Source organism: Asterias rubens, chromosome 4, assembly GCF_902459465.1.
Source record: "Asterias rubens chromosome 4, eAstRub1.3, whole genome shotgun sequence".
Classification (NCBI taxonomy): Eukaryota; Metazoa; Echinodermata; class Asteroidea; order Forcipulatida; family Asteriidae; genus Asterias; species Asterias rubens.
This window is the reverse complement of record NC_047065.1, coordinates 12,391,088-12,415,481: the sequence shown is the minus strand read 5'-3', so window position 1 is coordinate 12,415,481 and position 24,394 is coordinate 12,391,088. Positions and strand designations below refer to the sequence as shown.

The window sequence follows — 24,394 nt, the reverse complement described above, 5'->3', positions numbered from 1 at the left end:
GGTACAAGGTAGGGGTAAAGGGCAAGGGAATAGGGCAGATTTTCAGGGCAGGGGTGCAGGGCAGAGATTTGGGACAAGGCGTGGAACAAATAGGGCACAATGGGCAGGGAATGATGGTTGGATCCAGAAACAATGAAAGGATATTGTAGTGACAAAATTGTTTATTGGGAGAGGGAGGGTGGTGGTTTGGGGTGAGAATAGGAGTCAGGTGGATAGGTTTTTGGGGTAAGAAATTGGGGTCAGAAGAGCAGTGAGGGGGAAAGGAAAACAGTAGTGTTTTTTATTTATTTTAGAAATGGTATTGATTGGAAAGGGTTATAGGGCGAGGTAAGTAACAACGGTTGGGATAGATGCAGATAACATGTTTTATAGGTGGAAGTGTAGTGGGTAAAAGTACGGGTGGAAAATGGGTACATGACACACAGGGGTTTAGGGGTCATAATTGGGGTATTGGTGAAGGGCAGGGGGTGTGACAGTAAGGGGATAAAAAGGGGAAAAACAAGAAATGGCAGAGTCAGCAAAAATGTTGCAGGCAAACAAACGGGTGCAAAGATGAACCTCTGTGAAATTCAAAAGCAGGTTAATGAACTTTTTCAAAATGTGGAATATTATTATGGAACTTTTGTTCAAAATGTTAAAAATCAAAATCACTGCAACGGGTGAAAGGTCAGATAAACAGCACGTGCTAAAAGAAATTACTCTGCATGAAAATATTAAATCATCGCCGCCATTGTAGCAGAAGTAGTTCGGTATTTAGAAGTAATAAATTAATAAAATATGAGCCGGAGCTTAAGGGAACAGGTATCAATGGTACTAACAAAGTAGAAGTAGAACCATTATCAGAATGTATTTACACACAAAGAAAATAGTAACAACTTTTTTATACAATTGTTTTTGATTTTTACCCTTAAGCACTGATTACTCGGTACTTTCCTAAGCTCTGTGGAAAAACCCACAAGCAAATCACTCGGGTGGGATTCGCACCCCTGACATTTTGTCTTGCTAGAGCAGATGTCTTACCAAAACTGTTTTTTCTCCCAGATTTTTAAGTACTGCTCCTTTGACCATTTTGTTCTTTTCGACCTTTGGCCGTTACTTTTGAAATGTTTTTATTAACTAACAAACCAAATTAAAAAAAAAAAGATAAAAGTGTGGCATTTCTCATTCAGACTTGAAAAAAAAAAAAAATAATATTTAGAGGTAATTAAAAACTAAAGCTTAATACTTTTTTGTTCTACATTATGCTCAGTGTTTTGTTTCCATTTACAATATGTCAATTCGCAGACACCTGATCCCTGTGCCAAACTCAATACTGATTGATATTCTTCGTGCATTTCCTTCCACATACCATATAAGGTTGTTTTTTTCTGGGGGTTTACGTTTCATTTTTGTAATAAAAAGTTTCACAAAAGTTCACAGAGCAGGTTATGAAAGCAGAAATAAATACTTCTTTCTAGTAACAGGAAGCAAATCCTTGTAAAATGATCGTGACTAAAAACATGAAAGATAAATAACCCTGCGAGATGCAAATAATGAGTGACTTTGCAAATGATAAATGAATTGTCATATTATGAAAAAAAAAAAAAATGTAATTGCGACTCTCCTGTGTACATTTGTAAATAATAATTAAAAAAATGAAAAATTTAATGACTCCTCAAGCAACAAATTTATTGGAAAGATATTCATATCCTGGCACCATTTTTGTTCATTTGTTTTTTTTTTTTATATAAAAAGGAGTATCTCATTTGAGTAAATTAAATACAATTCTTTGTCTTCAAAATGAATGAAAAAGAGGTGGAAGGATACAGACATTTCCCGGATATATCTTGTTGCCGACCATCTTTATCTCGTTTTGTAAACTGTACATTTCGGCTTCTAGCCGCTGTATTGCAAGTGTTTTAATAAATAAACCATGAACAATAATATTCTCCCCAGTCAACCCTTTATCAATCATAACTTTTAAAAATATACTGGTCTATTATTTGACTTATTTACTTTTGTTTCCCCAAAAAACTTGTAGTACATGTATTCCAGCTTCTGTCACATGAATATTTATTACAGCACAATTTGAAACATCAAATTGTCAACCACCGGTTCTTTTAAGAACCAGCAAAAGAACCAGCACTTCTCACAAGAGATGGTGCTCCCTCAAACATTACCTGTTTTATACTCCCACCGTGCAAAGTTTCAAATCCTACTTTTAAAATCAATTTGGCTTTGCGAATCCGGAGGGAGGGAGGGGCGGGGGTATTTTACTCTTACTCTTGGTGTACTCACCATGGGCAGCTTTTTGTTTTCTTTGCTTTCTTCTTCCTCCTCTACGTCTGGGAATTCGTAAATCTTGATCTTGTTCTCGTCAATTTCTTTCATAATCTGAAATGAGATTTCAAGGGATAAATTGCCGAGACAAATAACAAGCAAGAATCTGTGCATAGCTGCTGTGTTCATGGGGGAAAAAAAAATAGAAATACAACCTGGTATTGATTTCTCAAAGATGAGTTTGTTATCACACAGAATACGGATGCATCTACCTAACCAAAATGATCACATGTTTTATACTACACTAACACCTCTCCAATGCTCATTACCAAGCAAGTTTTTATGCAAAAAATTATTTTGAGTCACTACCAAAAGTGTCCATTGCCTTAAAAGATTTTATAAGGGAGGGTGGCATCATACTGTAAAGTCTTGCATGAAGTTTTCACTACAGACAAATGAATAGGTAACATTCTATACTGACCCTTTTCTTGAAATCTCTGCACTCCTCCGGTGTCATCGTGTCTGCCTTGGCAATAAGGGGGATGATATTAACCTTGTCATGTAACCTCTTCATGAATTCAACGTCTAACGGCTTTAATCTGTACAATGAAAAAAAAAATCAGAACATGAAATAATTATCATTTGAAGTGCTTCAAGTTCTGGTGGTCAAGTCACGGGAGTGAAGGTTCAAATCCTGGTTGTGAGACTTGTGTCCTTGAGCAAAATACTTTACTGTAATTGCTTCTCTTCACCCAGGGGTATAAATGGGTACCTGCAAGGGTAGAGGTTGACATTATGTGTGAACAAGCCCTTCGCAGCACCACAGCAACTCAGGGCTGTATAGTCCCCAGGGAATTTAAAAGGGATGAAATTGGCCCTATAACCAGGGCACTAATGTAAAGCGCATTGCGATGGTTATTGTGAAATGCACTTCAAGAAATGTTTTATTTTATATTATTACTTAGCCAATGGCGTGTCCAAGTGCAGGGAATGCAACCACCCCCCCCCCCAACACACCCCAATGTGTGCAAAGCACTGTACACAGATACAATTTTTAGCAAATACCCAATTTTATATTTCGTTGATAACATTTGAAAGGAAATTGCAAGTGTGATTTTAAAAAGTTTTGAAAATGTGTTGTGGTCGGAAAGAGAGGAATTTCGCCCAGTTGTGGTTGGGGAATCCTGGGTGCCTGTTGGGTTTTCGACCACTGTGGGCAGCACCCTGCTGGAGTAATTAAAACATAACTTATAACTTTATACTTGAGGCTCTTGCATTTGTGCATGAATTAAATACATTTTCAGCTCAATAATTTGTCAACTTATAAAAACATTTATACCCCTTTATTTATTTGACATCTTTTTAAAATAGTACTTGACTTTACCAAAGATAATAAGCGCCATGTAACTGAAACTATTTCAGTTAAACAGGAAATGTGGAGAGTTTTGTCACGAGTACAGAAATGACTGAATAATAGCACTTCATCTCACTTGTGGCGTCATTGCTTTATCAAAACTGCATTAAAGGAACACGTTGCCTTGGATCGGTCGAGTTGGTCTTTGAAAAGCGTCCTGTAACCGTTTGTTATAAAATCGATATGGTTAGAAAGGTGTTGTAAAAGTAGAATACAATGATCTACACAAATATGCCTCGAAATTGCGTGGTTTTCGTTTTACCTCGTCGACAACAGGGTCGGCCATTTATGGGAGTCAAAACTTTGACTCCCATAAATGGCCGACCGTGTTAGTTCGCGACGTAAAATGAAAAGCGTGCAATTTTGAGTGATACTTGTGTGGATCATTATATTCTACTTTTAAAACATCTTTCTAACCATATGCATTTCATAACAAACGGTTTCAAACGCTTTTCATAAACCAACTCATCCGATCCAAAGCAACGTGTTCCTTCAATAAGCCTTTGGAGCACCACAGCCACTCAGGGCTGTATACTCCCCAGGGAGCTGAGAGAGATGAAAGAAATGTTATTTTTTTGCCCAATGACCAGGGCACCAATATAAAGCACATTGATACGATTATTGTGAAATGCGCTACAGTATTTAAGAATTTGTTGTTATTTGTTATAATAAAGCTCAGTGAATTCTTTCTCTGCCTTTCACCCATGAAGAGCCTCAGCGTGGCTGAACTAACTGCGGCGACCCTACAGCGAGGCAAATTTATCCCTGCACCAGCCACACAACCCAGGAGAAGTGGGCGGTTGTAGCAGCCTTCGACAATTGATGATGTAGATGATGAGAGCAAGGTTTAAATTCCGCTTGAGAACCGAGCCTTGAATATGTATTTGGTTAACAGTCCTTATAGAGTGCAGGGGTTTTCCCCCACATTTTAAAAAAGTTTTCCTAACACTTATGTATCTAGACCAAATCACTTTAAACAAAAAGGACAACCTTGTACATTCCAGGGCATTTTCTTACAGGCAAGGTACAACTAGTGTTACTGCATTAATCACATTATAGAAAGGTTTGAGGTAACACCATGTAATGACTATCTATAATGAGTTGGGGTGGTTCTGAAAAGAACCGTTGGTTTCAACTCGACGTTTCGATCAGTATGCTCTGATCGTCTTCTGGGGAACCGCAAACCTTTCTATATTGTATTTCCAACATGCAAAGTTTCAAATCCTACTTATTATTCACATTGTTAATTTCATGTTTGTTATTATAATTACCAAATAAAAATCAACACAATTCAACAAAGTTATTTTTTCCCCAAAAGAGAAAACAAGTTGTACTTTGCAATTTCCATAAAATGTTTTTATTTTCATCCAAAAGCCTGATGTACAATTTGTGCCTGCAGAAAGACCATACAATGTTACAGGTCACAGGCTTTGAACATTACTGTTTAAGGGGCACTGGCAAGTTTGTCTTTGGTAAGGGGATAAGGGAAATGTGAATTTGCATTCAAGCCTTGCATAGGGCAGGGCAGCAAAAGCTCAGGGCACCAACAGCAATTCGGGGCAATTGCTGTGTGTGCCATGGGTTAATCCGAGGTTCGAGGTCACATGGTCCATATCACATGTGAATCAACCTTTATTACCCTGGGGTAGTCTGTATAAATGTGGAGCCCAGGTAAAAATGACAGAAATGATAATACAGGAATGACAGGTATGTGTGCAATGTCTCTACAGATTGAACATCTGACCCGCATCAACAATAACATTCGCTCGTTCCTGAAGCAGAGTACATTCTTGCCATTAGGTCTATGGTTTCCAGACTGTTTCTGTTGATTACAGTGTAGAGTTCGAGAGGAAGAGGCTAGACCATTCTGAGAACGTTGTCTTTAAAGGGAAGGTTCCATATTCTGCATCCAAAATATCTTTAGATTTAAAAAAACGTTGAGCCAATTTCAGGAAACAACATCAATAGGCAGCCTTAGTGTCAATTCCTGGCACGCAAGTAATTATCCATGAATAAAGAGGAAAAGAGAAAACCGGTGGAGAAAATATTCCTATACTTTTGTACACAGAAAGTGAAGGGAAAAAAGGAATAAAATCAAAACCTCAAAAGAGTAAAGCCTACCATTCGGACATTGGGCTCCTCTTGTGCCAAAACCTCTACATCTACAGTGTATAGTACACCATCACTCTCCTACCACAACGACACACCCCTAATCCCACCCACTAAGAGAACACTCAGGACAGCCTCCATCATGGTCACATCTACAATGAAAACCTTCTCTTCGGATCAGGAAAGAATCTCTTAAAAGCCACGCTCCCTTAGGACCACTTGTAAATTGTTCAGCCTAACCTGTTGACATTGGATACTTTGATAGTGCTTTCCAGGCCAGCTAAAGTTAAAGTTCAACAAATAGAAGTGTTTGAGAGGTGCTGAGAGAATCCCCCGTTTACAAATCACTTGTCACACAATTTTTACAGGTAAAATATCCATGTAACAATGAAGTATCAACTATGAAAACCCCACCCAGGGATGCCATTGGCTCTTTCCTTCAGAGCCTGAACAAATATTTTTGAAGGAAAGGGGTCACCCCCCCCCCCCCCCCCCCCCCCCCCTCCCTCAGACCCAAAAACTTTTTTTTTTTAAACTATAAAAAAAAAAAACTTTTTTAATAAAACGTTTTTTTTCTTTTTCCCAGCCAGATTAAACACAGAACGCCGGAAAACATCGCGGAAAATTGGAAAAAGCCGGAATTCCGGCAACGAAACCTGACATCCCTGCCCACCGCATTTTTGTTTGTACGCATAAAGGTTGACATTCATACATTAAAACAAACGTTTCACCCATTTCAGAATCCACAGCCTAAAACTTGCTTAATTTTTCCAGAGAGAGGAATACCGATGTGGCAGGAGATTCTGTTCCCCCATAGATTCTGTCTGACCATATGGCGAACTGTGTACAAATTTCTTCTGATAGCGCCCTCTTTTGAAACATCCTTCTTCAGCCCGCACTAGTTTTTCCCCATGCAAGACAGAATCTCCGGCAGACCGACTTCCCTGGGCACCAGCAAAGGAGAGAACCAACTCCAAGCCCTTTATGTGTCCTCACACAAGGTCTTAGCTGGGAGTCCAACCAGGGCCATAGTTGTGAGAGGTGACCACTTACATGTAACACACAAGCCAACCATTCCATCCTTGTATGCTGAATAATCTTAGTCCCAATGTTTGTAACAAAGATCTCCACTAATTTTTGCAATGATATGAAATGAACGGAAGTAGCTGGAAAATAGTTCAATAATAAACTTAGCAGAGACAAATTGAATTGAGGTAGTGCTTACTACAGAATTCCGGGCTCACGGTGCTCTGTAAAATGAGATTCTAGCAGGGCCTAGTTCAAGACACTGCTTACTGCAGAGTTCCAAGCTTACGATGCTGTGTGAAAGTTTGCGATTCTATGGGTAGTAAACGGCAGAATTCTATGGAAAGCAAGGCCATGAAATTTGGCCGTGGCCCTGTAAATGTCACAAACATAAATCCTAACACTGTACTGAGTATTTCATTGATTTCATCTACAAGTAAGGGTGGAACACAAACACATCCTGTGAGGACCCGAGGGACCTGGGGCAAGTCTACTGCTGAAATGTTTGCATGAAAAACGAACCAAAATATTATTGCTGCATTCTTGGAACGAAAGATTGCACACTCATGAGCTTAACTGTATGAATCACTGCAAACTTTCATGATGAAAATACAAAAAAAAAATAGTACATTGCCTACAGTCATGACAGTAACGCTTCTCAGAGTCATAGAAACTAATACACTTTAACAAAACCACATTTCTTTGAAGTGAAATATTTCTCAAAATATAGCTTCATACTATCGAAAGCTGCTGTAGGCTTCTCACTAATAGTTTTTATTGCCTTTAATTTTAAGAGAGACTACCAAACACCTTCCCTTTAGCACATTTCCAATGGATTCTAGATGCAGTGTTTTTAAAAGTCTAGTATTATGATAACTTCCTTTAACAGGCATGCAACTGCCCGATGAAAAAAAAAGAGGAAACTTTTCGAGACCCACAATGGTACCCTAAAAAGTGTTGAGGTTTTTTATGCTCTTAGGATCAATCTTAGCATGTATGACAAAGACAAAGTGAAGTGTTTTATACAACTAAAATAACATGGAAAAACACCTTGCCTATGTATGCACCGTAATTCTAAGGTGGCAAAGCATCGGGAGTTGATTAAGTTGAGGAAAACTAACTATTGTTTCCCAGGTAATTATGAAATTTGCATAAAATTATTATTCCCCCCCCCCCAAAAAAAGAAAAAAATCAGATTTTTTTTTGGGGGGGGGGAATAATAATTTTATGCAAATTTCATAACTACCTGGGAAACAATAGTTAGTTTTCCTCAACTTAATCAACTGCCGATGCTTTGCCGCCTTACAATGTTCGGTGAGAGCCACTTGTTCCCGCTTGCCGTCTTGCACATCACACAATATGCCATTCCTGGCTTGTCCACTTTCCGGACGGTTTCGGCGAGCAGTTTAGCGTCGACATCTTTTTTTTCCAACCAGAACCACTTCCAGGTATTTTTTACTCCTTTATCAATGGCTTTAATTTGGCCAGGTACCACTCGGTCCCGCTCTTAAATATCATTTCTTTTGGATGTCATTTTGACGGACGTTTGAAGATACGACTGTTCACACATAGCACACAGTATACATGTACATTTAGCAACTAACTCACACACACACATACATGTACATGTACAACACGTGTATACTATACTATTGCAAAACAGCGGGACCAGACGAAGACACGACCTTAGACTCATTTCAAGGCTGTATAATAACTTTGTTTAGCACACAACTCGCCTGCGCCACGGGTGCGTTCCACTGTTCCAGATTTTTCGACCGTACACACGGCTATTAGTGACCACACGCAGTGTGTAAACGTACGCTTTGCTTGCTGTGGGCTTTAGATTGACCCTGCAGTAGAATGGATTGCGTGCCGCGGCAGAGGCCAGACCATGCGTTACAATGTATTGTTGAATTTATCTTTAGATCGCGCTAACCGCGGAATGTATTTTGGATATTTTTTTAGCGCTAATCATTTGTCTTATGATCGCGCTAACCGCGGAATGTATTTTTTTGCGCTAATAATTTTTTTGAAAACGCGGAATTCCGCGTTTCCGCGGAAGAGTTGCATGCCTGCTTTAAGAGTTCAAGTCCAGATTATACAGACAGTCAAGAGCCATCAGACTGAGTCATAAGATGGAGGTCAGATTGTGTTAGTCAAGTAAGACCGAGGTCTGAAACCACTTACAGTAAATAATGACCTACATTCCGGTCTGTGTGTGTGAATCTTGCCGATCTTACCAGTTCAAGGCTTTCTTAAGCCCTGTTCGCATTGGACTTAATTTGGGTAAACTAACCGAGCCAATGGGTAACTTACCCATTTTAAGTCCAATGCGAACAGCCCAGGAATTTTTTCTCCCAGGTAACTTACCCGACTCGAATGGGTAGTTTAACCGAGCCAAAGGTGCCCAGGAAGATTGACCAGGTCAGTTTAACCGAGCCAGAAAGTCCAACGCAAACGCAACGACTCAGTTAAAATAAGATTTTGGTGATTATCGAACTATTCAATGTTACGCAGGGGGCCAGCTCAGTTAGTTTACCCACGGTCTCGGTAAGTGTACCCTAGTCAAATAAATTCAAGTGCGGACGGTGGGAAAGTTAACCCCTCAAAATGTAACCCGGCGTCATTGGTAAGTTTCCCAAAATATTAAACCAGTGCGAACACAGCTTTAAGGGTCTGTATAAATTTGGTAATGAATGACAATTTGGGTTGAGCAAAGAAAAATGTCCAGAACGGGACTTGAGCCTGTGACCTCTAGATGAACATCCCTGCGTTCTACCACTTGAGCTATCCAGTCCCTTGTTTTGGCCTACCTATTTTGACAATATCTTTGAAGAAGCCATATGTAATCCCTTACTGTCGTGTAGCCAGGGATCAAAACCTGGGAGTTGGCAACAGAGGAAACATCTTAAGGGGATGCAATTTGTTTTTATTTCAAAAAGGTATAAGCCCTACCCACTGGGCATCTTCCCTACCCCCAATAGGTACCTACATGTACCCATGTCCTGATGGTGCAATGAAGTACATATATAAGTGTACTCTCTTGTCTGGTATACAGTGGAGTTCACATCTACTAGGTATTAGCCCCACCCACTAAGTACAATATCAACCCACTAGGTATATAAGCCCCACCCACTAGGCACCTACCCCACCCACTGGGCATCTTCCCTACCCCACTAGGTACCTAGGTCAATGAAAGCAGCAATGTACTCTCTTGTCTGGTATACAGTGGAGTTCACATCCACTACATATTAGCCCCACCCACTACAGTATCAGAGCTGCCAACTCTTTTGGATTTTGCGGAAGACTCCCGTATTTGACGGCAATCTTCCGTCATCCCGCAAGCAGTCAAAATCTCCCGGATCCCCAACCTGTTAATGAAAAAATAATAAAATTGACGAATTTCCTAGCCCTCCGCCGTGGCCCGTGTGTGTATAACGTTTGCGCGCGTGCATATTTAATTGCATAGATGCGCAGAAAAAGTTGTTCTAACCGTAGTTTCGTCTTCTGCGCATCCATACATGTGCATGCACTGATCAACCTCGCCACCATGGGTAGCGCGCTATATCGATACCTCTCGTCACTAACCCCTGGAATAGATGATTGCACTTACAGTGGCGTATACTCGTGTGGGATCGTTACGACGCACTGCCCACGATCGAGCAAATGACGCTGCTACATCGTACACCACTGGGAACGTGGTTGGGAATGTAAAGCAAAATGGCGCCGCCCAGCAGAGCAACTGGTAAGTCGGTGAAAAAAATTAAATACGCTCAAAAATACAAAGAAGACTACCACAAAGAATGGCCTTGTATAAAGAAATCATCAAAGGATGAAAACCATGCCTTTTGCACTACGTGCAATTCAGAGGTATCTGTGAAATACGGCGGACGAAACGTGAGACACATAGATTCCGACAAACATTGCAGTAGTGCAACAGCACGATCCAACACGCTAGGCATTGCAGATTTTTTTAGAAAATCGGGCTCTGATGACAGCAGTATAATAAAGGCGGAAACTTTATTCACAGGGTTTATAATTGAACATAACTTAAACGTTGCATCTTCTGACCATGCTGGTCCTCTTTTTAGACGAATGTTACCCGACAGTGCTTCAAAACTAGAAACATGTGCAAAACATTTAAAACATAAACAGCAATATTCTTTAGTAATATTTCAAATGTATATGTCTGTACATGAATATTGGTTTTTATGTCCGCAAAAATCGTCGTGACGCGTGCTGAGATTGAGTCTTTCTGACTTAAAAATAAAATCTTCCTGATTTTCAAAAACCAATGTTGGCAGCTCTGCAATATCAACCCACTAGGTCTAAGCCCTACCCCCTAGGTACAATCTACCCATCCACTGGGTATACTACCCCCGCTAGGTACCTACCCATGTCCTGATGGTGCAATGAAGTATAAGCAGCAATGTACTCTCTTGTCTGGTATACAGTGGAGTTCACATCCACTAGGTATTAGCCCCACCCACTACAATATCAACCCACTAGGTATAAGCCCTACCCCCTAGGTACAATCTACCCATCCACTGGGTATACTACCCCCACTAGGTACCTACCCAAGTCCTGATGGTGCAATTAAGTATAAGCAGCAATGTACTCTCTTGTCTGGTATACAGTGGAGTTCACATCCACTAGGTATTAGCCCCACCCACTACAATATCAACCCACTAGGTTTAAGCCCTACCCCCTAGGTACAATCTACCCATCCACTGGGTATACTACCCCCACAAGGTACCTACCCGTGTCCTGATGGTGCAATGAAGTATAAGCAGCAATGTACTCTCTTGTCTGGTATACAGTGGAGTTCACATCCACTAAGTACAATATCAATCCACTAGGTATAAGCCCCACCCACTAGGTATCTACCCCACCCACTGGGCATCTTCCCTACCCCCACTAGGTACCTACCCATGTCCTGATGGTGCAATGAAGTATAAGCAGCAGTATACTCTCTTGTGTGGTATACAGTGGAGTTCACATCCACTAAGTACAATATCAATCCACTAGGTATAAGCCCCACCCACTAGGTATCTACCCCACCCACTGGGCATCTTCCCTACCCCCGCTAGGTACCTACCCATGTCCTGATGGTGCAATGAAGTATAAGCAGCAGTATACTCTCTTGTGTGGTATACAGTGGAGTTCACATCCACTAAGTACAATATCAATCCACTAGGTATAAGCCCCACCCACTAGGTATCTACCCCACCCACTGGGCATCTTCCCTACCCCCACTAGGTACCTACCCATGTCCTGATGGTGCAATGAAGTATAAGCAGCAGTGTACTCTCTTGTCTGGTATAGATCTTCTGTTGACTCTGGCCTCTGCATTTAGGTATTCTTCAAACTTGTTGTCTATGTGGTCTAGGATTGGCTGCCAACTGTATAACAAAACATGGATACGGACAAGTTTTAAAGGCAAAGTATATTTTTGAATTGTCTGACTTTTTTTAATCATATAGGCCTAATAAACATTACACATGTGCAATAAAACAATCCGTGAAAATTTCATTTTAAAAGGTGGCAGCTTTTTTGAATTATTTCACAACCTTGAGTGGTTTAGTCACTTAAAGGCAGTGGACACTATTGGTAATTACTCAAAATAATTATTGGCATAAAACCATTCTTGGTGACGAGTAATGGGGAGAGGTTGATGGCATAAAACATTGTGAGAAACGGCTCCCTCTGAAGTGACATAGTTTTCGAGAAAGAAGTAATTTTCCACAAATTTGATTTCGAGACCTCGGATTTAGAACTTGAGGTCTCGAAATCAACCGTCTAAACGCACCCAACTTCGTGTGACAAGGGTTATTTTTCTTTCATCATTATCTCGCAACTTCGATGACCGATTGAGCTCAAATTTTCACAAGTTTGTTATTTTATGCATATGTTCAGATACACCAACTGTGAAGGCTAGTCTTTGCAGTTACCAATAGTGTCCACTGTCTTTAATTGAGAGCACTTTCCCTTTTCAAGTTTCAAAGGCATGTGACTACAATGTGTCCTATCTCGGCCTTTTTTTACACTTTCTTCACAAACTTTATGGTAAACCAGCTTAACTCTGTAGGCCTACTCACTTTTTTAAATGGTAAACAAAAATTAGTTAGGGCCGATTCATCTGCTTTATAAATGCAAATGTGTTACAAATTTTTACGTCACTAATTCGCAACAAATAATTCGCAACAAATAATTCACATCAGATGACTTGTGCTCAACTCCTGTGAAACATTCGCTGCGGAAACTGCCCTGAGATTCGCAAGAAGTATGAACCAATCCATATGCCATTGAAAGGCAGATAGGTTCAGATAGATGGGATGGCAAGTGGGGTGGGGGTAAGGGGTATTACTCACCAGTTACTGTTGTCTACTTGGTCCCCAAAGCCTGGTGTGTCAACAATGGTGAGCCTCAGTTGTACACCGTTTTCCTTAGCAGCAACTTGAGAGGTTTCAACCTATGGGGGAAAAAAAGAAAAATGATTCCAAATTATTTAAAAATACAAACATTCAATTTTGTGTACAAAAGGAGATAATTTTAACATCAAAGCCATTGACGACATTGTAAAGAAGAAAAAAAAGATTACTGTATGGGTTCATTACTTTTTAAAATCCCACAGGTTATCATCCAAATCTAGTTTTATCAAAATTACCACACATAAAAAATGTACTAACTGGTACTGCATAATTCTATAGTGAAAGTAAAACCTGAAACTAACCATATAAAAAAAAAGTATGGCAAACTCAGGCCTGACGCTTCATTTTTGAAAGGGCCACGACACCAACGTGTTTCCTCCTTGGTAAAGGGCACACTGTCTGTGAGGAAATTTGTTACTTTCTATTGGGACATTTCAAGGGCACTTAGGCAAAGACCAGGGCAATGGAGGTAACTTATTAAGCTGTTGCCTAATTTTCTTTATTTCGTTTTTTGGTTTTTTTTTTGGAGGGGGGGCAAATTTTTAAAAACCTCACAAAGCTTGGCATTTAAGGTTCAAACCAGGGACAAAAATGCAGGCACAGAAAGAGTTCATGTTTATGAACGAAAACTGAACTATGAAACCATTGTGTCTGCACATAACATTTACTGTCATTGTCAGGTCTCCACAACCAATCCCTCACAATGTGCAAACCAATTTATATACCAAAAGGGCAAAGGTCATCTCCGAGTGAGTAGGTTTTCAGTTCTTTGGGGTTGACCTATTGTGCAGGAAATGATGGCTTACTATTGGGGGCAAGCCTTCGCTACGAGCAAAATGCTAAACTTTCAGATCTACTCTGTACATTGTCTCACGGAGGAAGGAATGATTGTCTCAACCTCTGAGGTGGCTGACTGACTTCACCTGTCATAAAAAGACCAGGATGACAATTTTAGCGAGGGGCCTCGACTCTGTGTACACCTTGGTTGTCTGGGCGGAGGAAATTGGATACATTAATCTGACAGTTGGCAATTTATTTTGTGGTTAAAATTAACTTTACTAAAGGTTCATCTCAGATAGGTAATGGTTAGTAAAAAGCAAATTACCAAAATACTCTTAACAATCGAGTATAAACCAGTGGTAATGATATAAGGGCACTGCATTGTTCAAAATTATAAACTCATTATGTGATAATAATGAAACTACATTCTCTGCACAATAAAAATATATTCATTGTTAAAAAGTTGCGTCCCCTTAAGGTGGTCCCCTGGCTGCCGCTTCCAAGGTTGTGTAATAAACTTGGGTGTGATCCCTGGCTAATGCATAGGGCCTACAGCAGTTCACAGTTTGGCTTCTGACTGGCTCCATTAACAAAGATACTGACTAATTAGAAATTAGGGAGACTCCAACAAAGGGCAGGATAGCTCAGTCCTGCTAAAGTCAAATTTTCTTTGTTCAAACCCAAATTTTGTTATGACATTCGCACACATGTAGGCCTTCGTGTAGGCCTACATTAGATGGGTTATAATAATAATCAGGGGTGAGAGTCATTACTAACGAAAAAAGTCTAAAACTTGGATACAAATTCAAAGGCATGTTGAAATGATGGCATTTCTACTGTTTGGCAACCCCTGGGGTTATAGATTCCAAGGAGCTTTTGGAAACAGTATCCAAAGCACCAGAGAAGCAGACTTATGAGCAGGATTTCTTTATTTTTGTGGAAAAAAATCATTGTCTGATTTTCTTGACCAGGCCGACACAATCTAATCCCTGTAATATTCAACTTGATCCCTCCTCACAAATTACATTGAGTATTGACACTCGCATCACCTCCATGCATCATTTAGCCGTGTAAATGTACACTGAAAAAAGACCCTGCCTGGACCATACTTTTCTGTAACAAGTGACGGTGCTTTGTCTGACCATTAATACTAGACAGCATTTGCTTTGTGCTGCAGGATTGTTTGCATGCTTTCCAATTAACCATTACCATGCCATTACTAATGTAACCCTGCGACTGCTGCTTCCTTGCATGTTCCATGATACAACAGAGTACAATAAGCAAACACATTAGAATACCATACACACAGGGTCTTTGGGCATAGTGCAGTTAAAAATCCTTTTCATATTTAAAGGCAGTGGACACTATTGGTAATTACTCAAAATAATGACGAGTAATGGGGAGAGTTTGATGGTATAAAAGATTGTGAGAAACGGCTCCCTCTGAAGTGCTATAGTTTTCGATTTCAAGACCTCAAGTTTAGAAATTGAGGTCTCGAAATCAACCATCTAAACGCACACAAATTAGTGTGACAAGGGTGTTTTTTCTTTCATTATTATCTCGCAAGTTCGAATTTTCCAAGTTTGTTATTTTATGCATATGTTGAGATACACCAATTGTGCTGAAGGCTAGTCTTTGACAATTACCAATAGTGTCCACTGCCTTTCATATACTTGTACTCATCCCAAAGAATACATTTTGTCTTTGATACCATCATTTGATTGTTTTAATCCTAAATAAATATAGATGTAGGTATAAACAATGAAACTAAAATGTAAAAATCATGTAGATTTATTGTATTGGTAGAGCAAATGGGGCCCTGTAAAATCTATGTATTTCTGTTTGTGTAAATACACAAGCAGAACACTGAGTGAAAATGAAAAGGGTTGCAAGGTCAGGAGGCAAACTGGAGGACTTCCTCGAGTCAAACCAGCGAATCCATAGTTCGCCATTTATTTTTGTAGCATTTTATCTCTTGCCGGCAGTCTGCAGTTCCTTCCTTTACTATGGATCGCTGATTACTGATTATGATCATGATGTCACCACTTGTGTACATTACACATGATGCTCCTCATGGTTAAAGAAAACACTGATTACAAAAGTGATAACAGCTACGGGTGTTTGGCACTAACACGTTTTAAAGACCAGTCTTCTCACTTGGTGTATCCCAACAATGCATAAAATAACAAATCTGTGAAAATTTGGACTCAGTAGTTGCAAGCGAGTAATGGAAATAAAACCACAAATTTGCGTACTTTCAGATGACTGAAATAATTTTTAAAGACTTCAGGCCTGTGGCCTTTTTATATTTGAGTAAGAAATTACCTCTTTCTCAAAAACTACGCTACTTCAGAGGAAGCCAGATCTCACAAAGTTTTTTACTATCAACAGCTCTCCATTGCTCGTTACTAACAAGTACATGTAAGTTTTTTTTGCTAACAATTACTTTGAGTAATACCAATAGTGTTGAAAGTCTTTAAGTTCAAGACTTTAGGTTTTTAAAAGACGAAAAATCGAGACAGTCAAAATATGATAAAGCTGTTATATTGTGGCGAAAGGAAATTTGCCAAGTAAAGCGCCCTCATGTGGTAAAAATATATTTCAATTGGTGGTCTTTACGCACATGTAAGCTATTAAAAACCCCTTCACTGTATGTCGGCTGAAACTATAACCCCCCCCCCCCCCCACCGGAACAAATGAGTTAGAAACAAATTGATCTGCATTTATAAATGCTCTGTCAGTGTGAAGTTGTAAAGGAATCAGGGAATCTACCCATCACACTGGCACCTCTCAAATATATACCAATGGCTACAAAAAAAGGATTTGGATTTGCCTACTCAAGGGGGAAAAGGGGCACCTTAAGGCAACACACAAAAAATAAAACATGTTTAGTGTCCCCACCCGCCTTCTTTTTTTCTTCTTTTACTTTTTCTTTAAAATGAAAAAAATACATACAATATATATTTTCAAAACTTTTGGGCGGTAAATTAATGAAGACAAAACAGGGACTCTTTCCATTTTTGAAAAATGCAAGATGCTATACAGGTTTTTATTTATCTTGGCCAAATCAAACCATCAGCTGAAACTCTACAAGGCTATTTCTTACTCCCATCTTTGGTTCTAAAAAAAAGCCATTAAGGATGCAGCCAAATAGTATCTATTCTACCAAAGTTTGTCCCGCCGCCTTTTCAGAGACTGTGTTAGATTAAAAAATACAAAACACTCCAAGACCATCCCTAAGTACACCACTACCAGGCATTTGTTAAAAGATGATGGTGTGTGTTTGTCTGGGGGGGGGGGGGGGTTGGACCATGGGGCGATTGTGTTCGACGTCCTTGGCAAGGAGGCCAAGAGGGTTTTAAGAGTGAAGGGCCCTTGCCGAAGTACTGCAGCAACATTCACCATACATGTACAGTCATCATGGATGAGTGTACTGGGGCCTCAGGTTAGGTTATTGCCCTGTGTGTCATGGCTCTTGAGAAAAAAACACTCACAGACCATGAACAGAAATGTAAACAGCCTTGTTTAATGAACGTCTTTTCTTTACACTGCATAATATGTTAAAGTATGCGAGAGGTGTTCTTTTCTTAGTGTCCAGCTACAAGAATGTTTTTTGTATCGGTTAATGTTGACTGTTCTATATTATGGACAATGTACCATAGAGGAATGTTATCAAAGTGTAGCCAGTACATGTTGGACTTACCAAAAATATTAATGTGTTTTGTTAGAATTGTGGTTGGTATCAAACACCATAAAACAATAACATTACTCTAAATTTACACTGGACTGCAGCCTCAAGGCCAGTTATCTCTTTAGCCTGGAGCCAGTAGGCCTCAGCCCACAAACAGGAAAAGTCGGACGGTTTTGGAGTTTTTGACCAAGTGTTACTTTTCAATCTGATCAATACACTTTGAATTCTGATGAGTATTGAAGAACACTAAACTCTGATAACACAAAGGAGATCAATCTTCTTTAAGCAGTGCTTAGTGCAATGTAACAATTGTGTAGTTTTCTTGTTTTGTTATTTTCATTTCAATTCTGGCCATTTAAAATCAATTACATAATGTCTGGTCCAGTAAACCTTTTGAGTCACACAACAAGCCATTAGCAGACTGGTGGATTCCACAACTACCCACCCAGACACCATTTCAAGCCCTAGGTGTGGTAATAATGTACATGTACCTGGGGTAGATTTCACAAAGAGCCTAATGTAGGAGATATCAAAAACGTATGGCTAGTCCTAAGTTAGGACAAGTAACTGGTCCTAACTCGAGATAAGACTAGTCGTAACTCTCTGTGAAATCCACCCCTATGTAGGCCTACTTCACTATACACACACTCAGGTGTTCATTTATACCCAAGTACATGTACATTGATGTACAGAACCTCAGGGGGCGGGATGTACACCAGGTCTTTATGCTTCATTTCTGAAAGGGAAAGGGCACCAAGGCATTTTCTCCTTGGTGAAGGGCACCCTATGAGAAAAATAAAAATGTCTACTGGTGGAACATTCCAACAGCACACAGGCAATGACTGGGGGGGGGCATGGAGGCAATTGCCTTCATTGCCTCTGTGAAGTATCAGGCCTGCATGTTTACATGTCGCTTCAAATGTGCCCCAGACAGCAACACACAGGAAATCTGCTTCCCAAAATGGCGCAGCCAAGGTTTATCGTGGGCGATGGCGTCAGATTAACTGGGTCAATATTTGAAAAACAAAACTGGCTAGAAATAGAATAGATTGGTCGGGGCAAGCATTTAAGTTTGCAGCACAGGTGCCGTGTTGATAAGCGGTTAGTCACCTTGTTTTGTTCATGAGGTAAGGTAAACATTGCGAGCTGTTTTTCCATGTAAATGATGTAGTTTTTCAGACCAACCCAGTTAAAGGCAGTGGACACTATTGGTAATTACTCAAAATAATTATGAGCATGAAAACTTACTTGGTAACTAGAGAGGTAAGTGTCCCACTTTATAAATACTTGAATCTCAGAAAGACCTCAGGCCTGACACCTTTTCCAGGCGTCTGAAAGCACACAAGTTTGTACAACAAGGATGTTTTTTTTCTTTTTACTATTTTCTTGCAACTTCAATGAGCAAATGAGTCCAAATTCTCACAGATTTTATATGTTAAATGCATACATGTTTGGATACATGTACACCAAGTGAGAATACTGGTCTTTGACAATACACAAACGGTGTCCAGTGCCTTTATGGGTACATGTAGGTAGGGAACTTCGGACTTTATTTGACTTATTATTAAGACAAAAAAAAACACAGGCCTTGAGAAGGCAAACAAGAGTACAGAAAGAGGTCAACCAAAATGATTGATTAGTGATGTAGATCTGTAAATTTCTGTCAGTCACTTGATATAAATCATCAGCTGTCATAAAGGGGATGTCCTTCACCTTCTACAAACATTGCCAATCTCACTGTGATGTTTACAATATTCTTCTATGTCGAGGAAGGGTGACGTTGAGGATACCCAGGTTAATGAAGACGTAAACAAAAATGGACAGGGCTGAACATTACTAAAGCCATGTTCCCATTGGATTTTTTTTCTTTCGCCGCCATGTGGGAAATTACCATGACTGGCTGAAGTGTAATTCTACAGCGCAGAGCTGTTGCATCGGACTGTTTGGCAGTCCTGATGAGTTACCGTGGATGCATGTAACACTTCTGTGACCTCTTTTAACCTGTTAGTTACATCACGGTCACTGTATGTTGACAGCTAAGTCAGTTTACCATGCGTCCTCATGGGACTTAATTTTGTAATTCTACAGGAAAAGCAGTGAAAATAAAATAAAAAAATAAAAAAATAGGTCCAATGGGAACACGCTTAATCAGGCACGATATTTGTCCTTGGTGGAAAAAGTAGGGAAATTCAAAATCCAAACTTTTGATATGTAAGTGGAACATTTGAATATGCCTGTACTGCATTTTGAAGAATAGTGAACCACTTCAAACAGGTTTTTTGTCATGGAACTTTGGCTTTGGGGGCAGATACATTTCTGAATGATATTGATGACGACATTATACAGTGTACACTGCACTGTACCACCAACCCTTAAGGCCTTGGGTTACTTGAACCAAAGTGCGCCCCTGGTTTTGGGGTGAATGCTTGAGCTTTTTTTTACCAGTAGCGGATCAATCTAACTGCAAACTACAGATTCGCAAATGTATAAAAAGATTCATGACATGAATTAGGGTTTCGTTTTTTTAATCCGCGGGTATTAGCTCTAAGCTTTAAGCAATCTGGATTTGCATTCTGACGTGATCAAATTGAGAGTAAATAGTTTAATCCCGCCCCTCGGCTAATCTTTTCCCAAGTTGCAAATTGAATCTCATTATCTCTAGACTTATTGATTGGGAAAAGCTTCGGCAGGCACTAGGACTGTAGCTTTAATAACTACAGTATGCATCTGAAAGCACACAAAGTTGTGCAACACAAGGTTTTTTTCTTTCATTGTTTTCTTGCAACTTCGATGGCCAATTGAGTCCAAATGTTCACAGTATTTTGATTGTATGCAGATGTTGAGATACACCAAGTGAGAATACTGGTCTTCAGTGCCACTAATACACATCGGTGTGAGGATAAAACTAATTTATAACCATGGAAATTGGAATAAGTTCTTACTTGGACTGTTTTCTTCATCCTCTGTGATGGACCAGGATATTCTGAGGAGTAGATATCTGTCAGGAAGAGGGAGTTGATCAGTGTGCTCTTACCAAGTCCTGATTCTCCTGTAAACCAAAGACACAAAAACAACAACCTATTAGACACTCTGCCTTTCACAAACTAAGTCAACAAACAAAATATTTGCAAATAGTTTCCAATACTAGATGCCATCTTTACAGCAACTTTGGTTGTGGCTTTGGGCTGAGATGAGCGTTCTGATTTGTCTATGCAGCTGAGTGGTTCACCGCCAATCATTCCCATAATTTAAGTCAAAACTCCTGCTTGCCACAGACAGTGTTTATGCACAACGCAATTGCGCAGTCCCCTCCACCCCCCACCACCACCACTATACAGTTGAGCCAATTCATTACAGTTAAATCTTTGTTTTTTTTTGTCTGTTGACTTTTTCAAACTCTGAAAATTTGACATTCATGATCATGTAATGTACATTCATGTATGTACATGTAGGTTTACAGTACACTAGGGTCTACATGGGTCTACTCTACACTATCTGACTACATGTATCTTAGTAAACTTTGCTAACTCACTGTAAATGTACATAAGATCACTGGGTAATCATCATTTACTACACTATGCTGATACTGCAATCAGTTATCACCCCATCATTAATCACTTGGCATACCAATGCAGTGTAAAAGCAATTAGCATTCAGTACAGCCATGAATTCCAGTTCCCATCCACAATTGGTACAAATTGGAAAACCCAACCAGTATTCATGGTGTTTACCCCCATGGGACCATTGAACAACTCTAGATGGTGTATTATCAAGGATGTTTCTCTCCATGGCTGGAGGAATACTGTACTGTAGGGAGTAGGCTACAATGTATTTATACACTAGACATGAATTGCTTTGGTCCTTCATCAGGGGAAAAGTGGGAATATATATCATTGGGGATTGCTCTGTTTGTTCACTTTATGGGCAAACCCTGTAGGCTGCTGTTTGTTTTTAAACGTACTTATAATATACACTTTGTAAACATGTACAATGCGTCATGTACATGTACTTTGATATTTCCTCTGTTTTGTGGTAAGATTTGGGTTTTTGTCTCTGTCTTCTGTTCATTGTGTTGTATTTTAAAGCCTGAAACGCAGATAAGGCCGATGCTATGGTTTCTGAAATGGACAGGTTTTAAGATGTATACATGTATTTTAAATTGAGAACTACATAAGAAATAAGAAATAAATAATTACATGATATGTAGTTCTCAATTTAAAATGTGTACACACAGTATGTACATCTCAAAGTATGTATTCCTTCTTGTCTGAGGTAAAAATGGTTAAAAAAAGAAGCTGTTCCCAAGAGATGGTCCGACATTAATATTCTGGGGGGGGGGGGGGTTTACCCACCAACCAGTATTTTTCGAAACGAGATCCACATTTATAATGAAACATTGTGCATTCCATTGAGCACGGAGGAACAAAAATATAGAAAGCCATGGTTCGTTCTCCCTGATTATTCTGAATGGCACTCATTGCCTTCCATGTCTCCCCACACTGTATTATTATTGGGTTCAGCTGCATACACCCAACACCACCAGTCATCACTTATAATTTCCAAGTCTCACAGGAGGGTGCCGTGAAATTCACATCATACACTAATAAATAGCACAGAGCGCACAGAGGGAGTGCAGTCTTGTTGTTACAGACAATTACTGGCCCTCTGTATACACTGACAATACACAGTACACAGCGTAGTGTACATAATGTGTCTGTAAAACAACAGTGCAGTCTGGACACCAGGTTACAATGTAGGCCTGCATGTATGACGGGAATAATTAGGACACACACTGCACATATTGCATGACCTACATGTAACTGCATATTTGATAGATTCGTCAGCAAGGTCTAACCTCCATGGTCTAACGGCTTAGCCATCTGACAATACATTGTACAGTTCACATTCTGTACACATTGCTAATTAAAGGAATGAACAGGCCGGAACATGCACTTCTTTACAGTAAAATCATGGAGGTAAAAATATCTTTCTCCATGGTACAATTAGAGAGCCGTTCACACATAAAGTAATTACTCTAAAGTGGTGTGTACATACAGCCGCACAGAAACATGTCGGCTACACAGAACAGTATGAAACATTTCTCTGCCCTTCATGATATGGACCTACATTTAAAACTACCAACTGCACTTTCTGAAAATAACATTTTTTTTATTTTAAGAAAATATTTTTTTTTAAAGCACATATAATACATTTCAGAACCAAATACTGAGATGTTTTCATTCTTCATACCTGATACTGACAGAAGATGTGAACACTTGTGACTCAAATGCACATTTGGAGGAAAACTGTCAATGCATAGAGAAAGGGCCACAGAAAAATCCCCCTTGCTGCATTGGTGAAACACTTCTATTCTATGCAAGCTAGGTATTGATATTCATGCAAAAAAAATAGCTTCATCTTGGGAGATCAAAATTAAAATAAAGTAAAAAGTTGTTCCAAAAAACAAGTGGAATGTTTGGGTATGGAGGTTAATATTGCTGTAAAGTGTGTGTACACGCATTGACCCATTACCGCGTAAAGGTAACTTTGAAGGGCAAGATATGGCCCACTAACCACACACACAACAAATAACAATACCCTTTGAATAACGGTACTCAAATCAACAAGTACAAACGCTCCACTGGGCCGCAATTTGAATAACGGTACTCAAATCAACAAGTACAAACGCTCCACTGGGCCGCAATGAATCAGACAAACCAGTTTGACCATATTTGAACACAATGGCCATCTATTGAGTCAAATCCTAGAATTCGTTCGACTGGAATGTTGATTTGCATCAACAAAAGCTATCTGCACTTTTCTTCCACTTTTACATATTATATAAGTACTAGAAGTTGTAGTACGTAGTATTATGTGTATACAGCTTTGTACACCCAACACCTGTGGTTCATGGTTTTGTGATTGCGAAGACTGCGTTTTATTTTCAATCCGTTTGATCCTGGAAAGTGTGTTGCCATTTTGCTTTTTTTTTAAATGGTCACCTCACAAATGCTCCATTTTACATAGGAAAACAAGTACAAACCTACAAATGTAAAGTTCTATGAGCTCAAACCCAGATACTGAACACCTTGCTGAACACACATTTATGCACACTGGCCATCACATCGCAATAATAATGCAGCGCCTTTTTCTGATGCGACGGCCGCCACGTCATGCAGTAACTGCATTTGAGTCCATGATTCCATGAACATGTGCAGCCACATTGAATTGAAACAAATAAAAAGGGATGTGGGTGTTTTGACAGAGCGAGGACTTCCCTCCTTTCGCTTTCCTGTACAAAACCATTGCATCATGCCTGCAGACTACGGTCCAGTTTAAAATCAAGCCCTGCTAATGTGTACAAAATAGACAAGTACATGTAGGTGTACGTGTATGCCTGCATGTAGACCTTCCACATCAATCAGAATTTACCGAGTTTGATTGTACACCAGTGAAAGTCAAAGTACATTACAAAGTAGACAGGCTTAAAAGCCCACATCCTGTGAACTCAATAGCCAATTGTGAAAACAAGTTTAGAGAACGTACAAAGCGTTCAATTCCTTCCATTCAGCGGTTGCACAAATAATCCTGTGATTGGAGTGGGTTTAAGTACACTGCATTGAACCATGCCACTACCCACCTTTCACCCAATCGTACACTTTATTGAACAACGGAATGGAATGC

The 24,394-nt window shown here is 39.6% G+C and overlaps 1 protein-coding gene across 7 annotated transcripts in view; it reads right to left on the bottom strand.

The window, feature by feature from the left end:
• The window catches only part of LOC117288764 (septin-7-like), a 54,296-nt gene that overhangs the window by 16,131 nt on the left and 13,771 nt on the right, over window positions 1-24,394 (bottom strand). For all 7 annotated transcript variants that reach the window (XM_033769598.1, XM_033769594.1, XM_033769595.1 and 4 more), the window contains 5 exons: window positions 20,653-20,759; window positions 13,180-13,280; window positions 12,076-12,210; window positions 2,741-2,858; window positions 2,278-2,373 (listed from right to left, as the gene is read on the bottom strand). In XM_033769598.1, the coding sequence (XP_033625489.1) occupies window positions 2,278-2,373; window positions 2,741-2,858; window positions 12,076-12,210; window positions 13,180-13,280; window positions 20,653-20,759 (557 nt within the window). The remainder of the gene's footprint in view (window positions 1-2,277; window positions 2,374-2,740; window positions 2,859-12,075; window positions 12,211-13,179; window positions 13,281-20,652; window positions 20,760-24,394) is intronic.